Source organism: Agelaius phoeniceus, chromosome 33 (assembly GCF_051311805.1).
Source record: "Agelaius phoeniceus isolate bAgePho1 chromosome 33, bAgePho1.hap1, whole genome shotgun sequence".
Taxonomy (NCBI): Eukaryota; Metazoa; Chordata; class Aves; order Passeriformes; family Icteridae; genus Agelaius; species Agelaius phoeniceus.
Genome location: NC_135297.1, coordinates 265,936 through 277,361, shown reverse-complemented (window position 1 = coordinate 277,361; position 11,426 = coordinate 265,936). Strand labels below are relative to the sequence as shown.

At 59.7% G+C, this 11,426-nt stretch overlaps 1 protein-coding gene across 5 annotated transcripts; it reads left to right on the top strand.

Moving 5' to 3' along the window:
* Positions 1-152: 152 nt before the first annotated feature.
* On the top strand, positions 153-10,302 carry LYPD3 (LY6/PLAUR domain containing 3). 5 transcript variants are annotated; one of them, XM_077192479.1, is made up of 11 exons: positions 153-240; positions 648-755; positions 850-1,035; positions 1,155-1,274; positions 1,474-1,599; positions 2,210-2,287; positions 2,324-2,383; positions 6,834-6,971; positions 8,045-8,248; positions 9,063-9,200; positions 9,278-10,302. In XM_077192479.1, the coding sequence occupies exons 1-11, from the start codon at positions 186-188 to the stop codon at positions 10,261-10,263; spliced, it is 2,199 nt and encodes a 732-aa protein (XP_077048594.1). In that variant the 5' UTR covers positions 153-185; the 3' UTR covers positions 10,264-10,302. The 5 variants fall into 5 exon arrangements, with proteins under 5 accessions (XP_077048594.1, XP_077048593.1, XP_077048595.1 ...); XM_077192478.1 differs by having other exon boundaries at positions 2,210-2,383; XM_077192480.1 differs by lacking the exon at positions 1,474-1,599 and having other exon boundaries at positions 2,210-2,383.
* Positions 10,303-11,426: the final 1,124 nt, after the last annotated feature.

Here is an 11,426-nt window from a genome sequence, read left to right as displayed (position 1 = left end):
TTTCCTGCCCCCAAAAAAAAACCCCAAAAAGAGGAAATTGAGGGTGGGGGAGGGGCGGAATGGATGGGGGGAGGGGGTGGGCGTGGTTTGATTTCGGCCCCGCCCCCCTCCCCCTTCCCCTCGTTATAAAAACGGCGCCAAAAAACTCCCCGGGGGTGGGGGAGGGGCCCCGAAGGCGGCCGAGGATGGGGTGGGGGTGGGGGTGGGGCTGGGTCGTGGCCTGGGGGCTGCTGGGAACAGGTAACCCCTCCCCCACCCCGGAAACCCCTCCCCCACCCACCTGGAACCCCCTCCCCCACCCCGGAAACCCCTCCCCCACCCACCTGGAACCCCTCCCCCACCCACCTGGAACCCCCTCCCCCACCCCCTCCGGGTCGCCTCTGGGTGGGGGAGGGGCGGGGAAATTTTTTGGGGAATTTTTTGGGTTTTTTGGGTTTATTTGGGGGGGGGGGGTTTTTGAGGGGTTTCCCCCACCCTGTGCCCCTCCCCCATCTTTTACCCCTCCCCCACCCCCCCCGGGGTTATTTTTGGGTGGGTGGGGGAGGGGTGGGAATTTTTTATTTTAAATTTTCCCCCTTTTTTTTTTTTGGGTGGGTGGGGGTGGGGGGTCTCACCCCTCCCCCCCCCTTCCCCTCCCCCCTCCCCAGCCGTCCCCGCCCTGCGCTGTCCCCTCTGTGACGTCACCGGCTGCCGCCCCGCCCTCTGCCCCGCCCCCCGCGCCGTTTGCCGCCGCACGACGCTGACGTCACTCAGAGGTACCGGAGGGGGGAGGAGCCAAGGGGGAGGGGCCAAGGGGGAGGGGGGCGGGGTCACCCCCCCTTGGTTCCCACCCCTCCCCCCCCCCACCAGACGGGCTCGAGCTGCGGCGGGAGGAGAGCGGCTGTGACGTCACGGGCCCGCCCGATGTCGTCATCACGTTCCGATCCCGCGGGGAGCTCGTGACGCTGCGCGAGGAGCGCTGGGGGGCGGGGCCGGAGGAAAAGGGGGCGGGGCCTGGCGGGAGCCACGCCCACGACACGCCCAACAACGGAACCGGTGAGTGAGGGGGGATGGGAGGGGCCCAAACTGGTCCATACTGGTTTAAACTGGTTTAAACTGGTTTAAACCGGTTTAAACTGGTTTATACTGGTTTATACTGGTTTGTCCCGGTCCAGGCCCCGCCCCCCGGCTCTGCCCCACCTGTGACGGTTCCTGCCCCTCCCCCCTCCCGGCGCTGCCCTGCCCCCGCCCCCAGGATCGCTGCATTGACGTCATCAGCAGGGGACCCGATGGAGGTGGGGGAGGGGCTGGGGGGCGGGGTCACAGTGGGGGGAGGGGTCACGACGGGGGAGGGGTTTTGAGTGTGTGGGAGGAGCATGGAAAAGGGGGCGTGGCCACATCGGGGATGGGAGGAGTTTGGGGGGTTGGGGGGGTCGGGGTTTTTTTTCTATGTGGGCGGGGCCATCCCCGTGACCCCGCCCCGTGACCCCGCAGAGGGGGAGGGGCTTCGGCTCCGGGGGTGTGGCCAGGCCGGGCCCTGCCGGGGCCTCCTCGCGTTCGATTCCGGCCGCGGCCGCCGGGTGGCGCTAAAGTGCTGCGAGAGCGCCCAGTGCGAACTGGGTGAGACTGGGGGCACTGGGAAAGGGTTAAAGGGGGATTTGGGGTCACTGGTTTATACTGGGAGCGACTGGGAATGGCCTGGGAGAGACTGGGATGGGATTGGGATAAACTGGGGGGGACTGGGATCAAACTGGGAGCAACTGGGAGTGACTGGGAGGGACTGGGAGAGGGTTAAAGGGGGATTTGAGGTTACTGGTTTATACTGGGAGGGACTGGGATGGGATTGGGAGGGACTGGGATGGACTGGGAAAGGCTTAAATGGAGATTCGGGGTTACTGGTTTATATTGGGAGGGCACTGGGATAAACTGGGATGGATTGAGAGGGACTGGGAAAGGGTTAAAGGGGGATTTGAGGTCACTGGTTTATACTGGGAGGGACTGGGATCAAACTGGGAGCGACTGGGATGGGATTGGGACAAACAGGAAGGGACTGGGAGGGACTGGGAAAGGATTAAATGGAGATTTGGGGTTACTGGTTTATACTGGGAGGGACTGGGAGGGATTTCAGTGTGACGGGGGCACTGGTTTATACTGGTCTGTGCTGGTTTGAACTGGTTTAAACAGGTCCTTACTGGTTTTTACTGGTTTTTACTGGTCCGTGCTGGTGCAGAGGCCGGGCCGCCCTCAGGCTTGAGCTGTTGGGGCTATGACGGCCCCGCCCCCTCGGAAGGCTCCGCCCCCTCGGAAGGCCCCGCCCCCTCGGAAGGCTCCGCCCCCTCGGAAGGCCCCGCCCCCCTGCGCTGCGCGTGGGGGCGGGGCCGCTGCGTCACCGCCTGGGGCCGAGGTGGGGGAGGGGTGGAATTGGGGGGGGGGGGGGGGGGTCCCTATGGGGTCTCTGTGGGGCCACGGGGGTCTCGGGGTCTCTATGGGGCCAGGGGGTCTCTATGGGGTTTCTATGGGGCCGGGGGGGTCTCTATGGGGTCTACGGGGTCTCTCTGGGGTCTCTATGGGGCCAAGAGGGGCTCCATGGGGTGAAGGTTCCTATAGGGTCTCTATGGGGTGGGGATTTCTATGGGGTCTCTCTGGGGTCTCTATGGGGCCAGGGGGTTTCTATGGGGTCTCTATGAGGTCTCTATGGGGCCAGGGGGTTTCTATGGGGTTTCTATGGGGCCGGGGGGGTCTCTGTGGGGTGGGGATTTCTATGGGGTCTCTATGGGGCAGGATGTTCTCTGTGGGGTCTCGATGGGGCTGGGGTCTCGATGGGGTCTCTATGGGGCCAAGAGGGGCTCCATGGGGTGAAGGTTCCTATAGGGTCTCTATGGGGTGGGGATTTCTATGGGGTCGCTATGGGGGTCTCTGTGGGGTCTCTATGGGGCCAGGGGGTCTCTATGGGGTCTCTATGAGGTCTCTATGGGGCCAGGGGGTCTCTATGGGGTTTCTATGGGGCTGGGGTCTCTCGGGGGTCTCTGTGGGGCCAGGTGGTCTCTATGGGGCAGGATGATCTCTATGGGGTCTCTATGGGGCTGGGGGGTCTCTCTGGGGTTTGTATGGGGTTTCTATGGGGCTGGGGTCTATCTGGGGTTTCTGTGGGGCCAGGGGGTCTCTATGAGGTCTCTGTGGGGCAGGATGATCTCTATGGGTTTTCTATGGGGCTGGGGGGTCTCTCTGGGGTCTCTATGGGGCAGGATGATCTCTATGGGGTTTCTATGGGGTCTCTCTGGGGTCTCTATGGGGCCGGGGCCCCCCTGACCCCTCCCCATTTCCCCCCCCAGGTCCCGCGGGGTCCCCGTGGCTGCTCCGAGGCTGCGCCAGCCCCGAGTGGTGCCAGAGCCCCGTGGGGCTGGGGGGGCTCTGGGGGGGCTCTGTGGGGCCGGGGGACCCTGGGGGGGAATCTATGGGGCCGGGAGGATCTATGGGGCCGGGGGGCTCTATGGGGCAGGGAGGATCTGTGGGGGATTCTATGGGTCCGGGCGGATCTATGGGGCAGGGAGGATCTGTGGGGGATTCTATGGGGGATTCTATGGGGCCGGGGGCCTCTATGGGGGCTCCTATGGGGCTGCGCTGCTGCCGCGGCCATTTTTGCAACGCCCTCCCCGGTGACCCCGCCCCTCCCAGCGCCGCCCCTCCCCCCCCGCTCGGGCCCCTCCCCCCCCTGCTCTTCCTCCCCCTCCTCCCCCTCCTCGCTGCCCCACAGGTTTAGGGTGGGGCCGGCCCCGCCCCATTGATGGACCTGGGGGAGGGGTGGGGGGCAGGAAGGGGTTAAAAACCCCCAGGGGTGGGGGGAGGGGCGATTGGGGGAGGGGTCTGGGGGGGCTATGGGGCAGAGCTGTGGGGTCTCTATGGGGTTTCTATGGGGCAGAGCTGTGGGGTTTCTATGGGGTTTTCTATGGGGCAGAGCTTTGGGGTTTCTATGGGGTTTTCTATGGGGCAGAGGCCATTTAGGACCCCTCTATGGGGCAGAGCTGTGGGGTTTTCTATGGGGTTTTCTATGGGGCAGAGCTTTGGGGTTTTCTATGGGGTTTCCTATGGGGCCGAGCTCTGGGGGCTGTGCTATAGGGCAGAGCTTTGGGATTTTCTATGGGGCTGGGCTATGGGGTTTTCTGTGGGGTTTTCTATGGGGCAGAGCTCTGAGGTTCTGCTGTGGGGCAGAGCTGTGGGGTTTCTATGGGGTTTTCTATGGGGCTGTGCTATGAGATTTCCTATGGGGCCAAGCTGTGGGATTTTCTATGGGGCAGAGCTTTGAGACCCTGCTATGGGGCAGACCTATAGGGTTTCCTGTGGGGTTTTCTATGGGGCTTCTATGGGGTTTTCTATGGGGCAGAGCAATGGGATTTTCTATGGGGCTGTGCTATGAGATTTCCTATGGGGCCAAGCTGTGGGATTTTCTATGGGATTTTCTATGGGGCAGAGCTTTGAGACCCTGCTATGGGGCAGACCTATGGGGTTTCCTGTGGGGTTTTCTATGGGATTTTCTCCGAGATTTTCTATGGGGTTTCTATGGGGCAGAGCTCTGGGTTTTTCCCCCTCTCCATTCCCTGAACCCTCTCCGTGGGGCCCGTGGGGCTCCCTTGGCCTCGCCGTGGGGCGGGGAGCCCCGAGGGGGCCCCACCCGGCCCCACCCGGCCCCGTTCCCATAAATGGGGGCGGTTCTGCCCCACGGGCCGGGGCCGGGCCGGGATGTGGGGCCGGGCCATGGGGGTGGGCGCGGCCGCTGCTGCTGCTGCTGCTGCTGCTGCCAGGTACGGGGGGGATTTGGGGGCATTTTGGGGGATTTTGGGGCACCTGGGGGGGATTTGGGGGGTATTTGAGGGGTGGGAAGGGGTCAGGACTTGTGGGGCAGGGAGGGTGTCAGGGCTGAGATCTGTAGGGCAGGGGGAGTTTAGGGTCAGATCTATGGGGCAGGGGCTGTTGGTGATCAGAGCTATGGGGCTCTGGGGGTCTTGGGGTCAGATTTATGGGGCGGGGGGGGTTCAGGGCTGAAATCTGTGGGTCAGGGGTCTGTGGGGCAGAAAAGGGATGTTTGGGGTCGGATCTATGGGGCAAGTGAATGTCAGGGCTGAGCTCTGTGGGGCAGGGGTTGTTTGGGGTCGGATCTGTGGGGCAGGGGAGTTGTCAGGGCTGAGATCTGTGGGGTAGGAGGAGTTTGGGGTCGGATCTATGGGGCAGAGGGGGTGTCAGGGCTGAGATCTGTGGGGCAGGGGGGTTCAGGGGTCAGGATCTATGGGGCAGGGGGGGTTCAGGGCTGAGATCTATGGGGCAGGGTCAGATCTATGGGTCAGGATCAGACCTGTGGGACAGGGGGATTTAGGGTCAGATCTATGGGGCAGGGAGAGTTTGGGGTCAGATCTGTGGGGCAGGGCAGTGCCAGTGCCGGGATCTGTGGGGCAGGGGGTGTTTAGGGTCAGATCTATGGGGCAGAGGGGGTGTCAAGTCTGAGCTCTATGGGGCAGGATCAGATCTATGGGGCAGGGGGATTTAGGGCTGAGCTCTATGGGCCAGGGGGGGTTTCTATGGGGCAGGGGGGGTTTCTATGGGGCGGGGTCAGGATCTATGGGGCAGGGGGGGTTTCTATGGGCCAGGGGGGGTTTCTATGGGGCGGGGTCAGGATCTATGGGGCAGGGGGGTTCAGGGCGTGCCGTGGGTCGGGCAGGACAGGCCGGGGCACGTCCGGGCCCGCGGGGAGGGCGCGGTGACATTCGGGGCGTTCGGGGCCGGTGACGCGCGGGGTGGGGTTGGGGAGGTGTGGGGTGGGAATGTGGGGGGTGGGGATCCATGGGAGGGGAATCTATGGGGCACTGATCTGTGGGGCACTGATCTATGGGGCAGGGATGTGTGGGGTCACTGATCTATGGGGCACTTTATGAGGTCAGGGCCCCATGGGGCACTCATCTATAGGGCAGTGATCTATGGGGTGGATCTATGGGGCAGTTTATGGGCTCAGGGCTCCATGGGGCAGTTTATGGGGCCAGTGATCTATGGGGTGGCATGTGGGGCAGGGCTCTATAGGGTGGATCTATGGGGCAGTTTATGGAGTCACTGGTCTATGGGGCAGGGCTCTATGGGGTTAATCTATGGGGCAGGATCTATGGGGCTGCACTGCCTCAGCTGCAGTGAGGATGATGATGGCGGGGTGGATCTATGGGGCAGTTTATGGGGTCAGGGCTCTATGGGGCAGGGCTCTATGGGGCAGTTTTTGGAGTCCCTGATCCATGGGGCAGAATCTATGGGTCCCTGACCTATGGGGTGATCAATGGGGCAGATTTTGGGGGCAGGGCTCTATGGGGCAGGGCTCTGTGGGGCAGTTTATGGGGCCAGTGATCTATGGGGTGGATCTATGGGGCCGGGCTCTATAGGGTGGATCTATGGGGCAGTTTTTGGGGTCCCTGACCTATGGCTCCCCGATCTATGGGGCAGGGCTCTATGGGGCAGGGATCTATGGGGCAGTTTTTGGGGTCCCTGACCCGTGGCTCCCCGATCTATGGGGCAGGGCTCTATGGGTCAGGGCTCTATGGGGCCGTTTTTGGGGTCCCTGACCCATGGCTCCCCGATCTATGGGGCAGGGCTCTATGGGGCAGGGCTCTATGGGGCAGGGATCTATGGGGCAGGGCTCTATGGGGCCGTTTTTGGGGTCCCTGACCTATGGCTCCCCGATCTATGGGGCAGGGCTCTATGGGGCAGGGCTCTATGGGTCAGGGCTCTATGGGGCAGTTTTTGGGGTCAGGGCTCTATGGGTCAGGGCTCTATGGGGCCGTTTTTGGGGTCCCTGACCCATGGCTCCCCCATCTATGGGGCAGGATCTCTGGGGCTGCGCTGCCTCCGCTGCGGTGACGATGATGATGATGATGATGGCGGCTCCTGCCGTGACGTCACCGATGTCGCCTGTCCCGACAGCAGCGACGTCTGCGGGGAGGCCCTGGCGGCCGTGACCTGGAGTGAGTGCGGGCTCCCAGTATAGACCAGTACAGACCAGTATAGACCAGTGACCCCAAATCCCCCCTTTAAACGTTCCCCAGGCTCTCCCAGTATAAACCAGTATAAACCAGTAACCCCAAATCCCCCCTGAACCCTTCCCCAGGCCCTCCCAGTATAGACCAGTACAAACCAGTATAGACCAGTACAGACCAGTATAGACCAGTGACCCCAAATCCCCCCTGAACCCTTCCCCAGGCCCTCCCAGTATAGACCAGTACAAACCAGTATAAACCAGTACAGACCAGTATAGACCAGTGACCCCAAATCCCCCCTTTAACCCTTTCCCAGGCCCCCTCCATGGCCCCCAATCCCCTCCCAATATAAACCAGTATAAACCAGTAACCCCAAATCCCTCCTGAACCCTTCCCCAGGCTCTCCCAGTATAGACCAGTATGGGCTAAACCACCCCGAACCCTTCCCCAGTCCTTCCCAGTATAAACCAGTAACCCCAAATCCCCCTTTAACCCTTTCCCAGTCCCTCCCAGTCCCTCCCAATCCCCTCCCAGTCCCTCCCAGTACAAACCAGTAACCCCAAATCCCCCTTTAACCCTTTCTCATTCCCTCCCAGTCCCTCCCAGTCCCTCCCAGTCCCCTCCCAGTATAAACCAGTAACCCCAAATCGCCTTTAACCCTTTCCCAGTCCCTCCCATTGTCTCCCAATCCCCTCCCAGTCCATCCCAGTCCCTCCCAATCCACTCCCAGTCCATCCCAGTCCACTCCCAGTCCCTCCCAGTTTATCCCAGTCCCCTCCCAGTCCCTCCCAGTCCCCTCCCAGTATAAACCAGTAACCCCAAATCCCCCTTTAACCCTTCCTCAGTCCCTCCCAGTCCCTCCCAGTATAAACCAGTGACCCCAAATCCTCCTTTAACCCTTCCCCAGTCCCTCCCAGTCCCCTCCCAGTACAAACCAGTAACCCCAAATCCCCCTTTAACCCTTCCCCAGTCCCTCCCAGTTCCCTCCCAGTCCCTCCCACCCCTCCCAATGCCCCCACTGACCCCTCCCCCGCTGACCCCTGTGACCTCTGACCCCCCAGGCCACGGTCAGCTGACCCTGGGCTGGCGTGGGTGTGGCCGGGGTCAGCCGGGGTCGCTGGCCAGGGCCCTGACCCTGCCCGGCCTCGTGGCCTTCGAGCGGCGCCGCAACTGCCGGGGGGAGGCGTGCAATGGAGAACTGCCCCTGGGGGGGCAACGGCAGCGGGAACCGCCCCAGGGCGGGCAGCAGGAACCGCCCCCGGCCGGTACGGGGTGCTGGGAGGGGACTGGGAGGGACTGGGAGGGGATTGGGAGGGACTGGGATAGACTGGGAGGGACTGGGAGGGAGTGGGAGGGACTGGGAGGGGATTGGGAGGGACTGGGAAAGGGTTAAAGGGGGATTTGGGGTTACTGGTTTATACTGGGAGGGACTGGGATAAACTGGAATGGACTGGGAGGGGATTGGGAGGGACTGGGCGGGGATTGGGAGGGACTGGGAGGGACTGGGATAAACTGGGAGGGACTGGGAGGGACTGGGATGGACTGGGAGGGACTGGGAGGGACTGGGGAAGGGTTAAAGGGGGATTTGGGGTTACTGGTTTATACTGGGAGGGCATTACGGGGGCACTGAGAGGGACTGGGAGGGGTTGGGAGGGACTGGGATAGACTGGGATATACTGGGAGGGACTGGGAGGGACTGGGAGGGACTGGGGGGACTGGGATGTACTGGGATAGACTGGGAGGGGATTGGGATATACTGGGAGGGAATGGGATCAAACTGGGATAGACTGGGAGGGACTGGGAGGGACTGGGAGGGGATTGGGGGACAATGGGAGGGACCGAGAAAGGGTTAAATTGGGATTTGGGGTTACTGGTTTATACTGGGAGGGACTGGGATGGACTGGGAGGGGAGTGGGCGGAGCCGGGAGGAGATTGTGACTGACTGGTTTATACTGGGATGTACTGGGAAGGCGCTGGGGGGGGCGGGGCCTCTCCCAGTGCAGGGATTTGGGGAGGGGCTTGTGGGGTTGACCCCCCTGACCCCTCCCCCTGACCCCTCCCCCTGGCCCCTCCCCCCAGCCAACAGCTCCGCCCCCTCCCCCAACGGCCTGCGCTGCTATGGCTGCCCCGAGGCCGGGCCCTGCCCCCCCACCACCATCGTCCATTGCTACGGCGACCTCCGCGCCTGTTTCCATGGCAACGTCACCCTGCGCGCAGGTGAGGCCCCGAAACCCCGCCCCCTCCGCTCTAAGCCCCGCCCACTTCACGCTAAACCACGCCTCCTCCTCCCTCAGGTAACGTCACCTTGTGGCGGGAGCTGCGGGGCTGCGTCCCCGATGGCGGCTGCGCCCCCGAGCGCCGCGGCGACGCCGACGCCTCATTGGCCGGCTCCTGTTGCCGTGGCGACCTCTGCAACGACAAGATGGCCGACAAGAGTTTGTTCTCGCCCGATTTGCCCCGGCTGGAGCTGCTGCCGCACGGCCACGCCCCCACGGCCGCGCCCGAAAACGCCACGGCGGACGGGGGCGGGAAAAATGGCACCCGCGGCAAGATGGCTGCCGCCGGTGGTGGTGGTGGCAATATGGCCGCCGGTGATCACGTGGGTGCTGGTGATGGGAAAACAGCCGCGCCCGAGCGTGACGTGGGCGCCGGGGGCAAGAGGGCTGCTGGGGGCAAGATGGCTGCCGGGGGCAAGATGGCTGCTGGGGGCAAAATGGCGGACGGGGACAAAATGGCGGACGGGGGCAAAATGGCTGATGGGGATAAGATTGGTGACGGAGACAAGATGGCTGCCAGTGGCAGGATGGTCACCAGGGACAAGATGGCCGACGGAAACAAGATGGCTGACGGAAACAAGATGGCCGACGGAGACAAAATGGCCGACGGAGACAAAATGGCTGACGGAGACAAGATGGCCGACGGAGACAAGATGGCCGACGGAAACAAGATGGCTGACGGAAACAAGATGGCCGACGGAAACAAGATGGCCGACAGAAACAAGATGGCCGTCGGAGACAAGATGGCCGACGGAAACAAGATGGCCGACGGAAACAAGATGGCCGACGGAGACAAGATGGCCGACGGAAACAAGATGGCCGACGGAGACAAGATGGCCGACGGAGACAAGATGGCCGACGGAGACAAGATGGCTGCCGGTCACGTGGCCCCCAGGCGGCCAATGGGGCGCAAGGACGGGATCAAGGGCCCGGTGGGGCGGGGCCAATCGCTGGGCGGGCCCGGGTGGCTCCTCCCCTTCCTGCTGCTGCCCCTCCTCCGCTGAGGGCGGGGCTTGCTCTGCAATAAATGGGTGTGGCTTGAGCGCCGGTGCCGGAGTCATTTTTTTGGGGGAAAATTGGGATTTTTTGATGGGAATTTGGTGGTAAAAAATTGGTAAATTTTGGGTTAATTATGTGATGGGTTTTAATTGGGTTTGAATGATTTTTTCCCTGTGTTTTTGGGGGTTTTTTTGTTATATTTTCATTATTTTTCATAATATTTTCCTACTATTATTAGGAATATTATTAATTATTATTAATAATATTAATAATAACTTAATTATAATTATAATTATAATTATAATTATAATTATAATTATTATTCCCTTAAGTCATAATTACCAATATAATTACCTACTATTAAAATTATTTTAATAATATTAAATTTTATTCACTCTAATCGGTGATTATAATTAAAGGTAATATTATTAATATTAATATTAATATTAATATTAATATTAATATTACTACTACTAATATTACTATTATTATTCTTTTGCCCTCAAGTCATGATTACTAATATAATTAATTTTATTATTAGAATTACTATAATAATAATAATAATAATAATAATAATAATAATAATAATAATAATAATTATTATTATTATTATTATTATTACTATTATTACTATTATTACTATTATTATTATATTACCCTCGCATCCTAATTACCAATACAATTACCAACCATTATTACAATTTTAACAATATTTAATTTTATTCACCCTAATTAACATCATTAGCAAAACCTCATTAGGGCTCAGTCAGCCCCTCCCACAAAAATGACCAAAAAAAGGAGATTTTTGTCCCAAAAAACCTTTAATAAATACAAAAGGGGGCGGAGCCAGAAGCTCCCAGTGCTCCCAGTAAGGGGCAGGGGGGGGTCCCAGTTTGGGGGGGATTTTGAGGGGAAAATGGCGGGAAAATGAGGGGAAAATGGCGGGAAAACGTGAGGGGAAAAGGGGAATACGGAGAAAAAAGGGAAATATGAGAAGAAAAGGGAAATATGAGGGGGAAAAAGGCGGGAAAATGTGAGGGGAAAAAGAATGGGAAACATGAGGGGAAAAGGCCAAAAATTTGAGGGGAAAAGGGGTGGAAATGTGAGGGGGAAAAAGGGAAATATGAGGGGAAAAAGGCAGGGAAAACATGAGGGGGGGAAAAGGTGG

Excerpts from the sequence above, each read along its gene's own strand:
- LYPD3 (XM_077192478.1), top strand. The coding sequence starts at position 186 with ATGGGGTGGGGGTGGGGGTGGGGCTGGGTCGTGGCCTGGGGGCTGCTG. Across the intron at positions 1,275-1,473 it reads CAGCAGGGGACCCGATGGAG|AGGGGGAGGGGCTTCGGCTC; the intron begins GTGGGGGAGGGG and ends GTGACCCCGCAG. Across the intron at positions 9,201-9,277 it reads CAACGTCACCCTGCGCGCAG|GTAACGTCACCTTGTGGCGG; the intron begins GTGAGGCCCCGA and ends CTCCTCCCTCAG.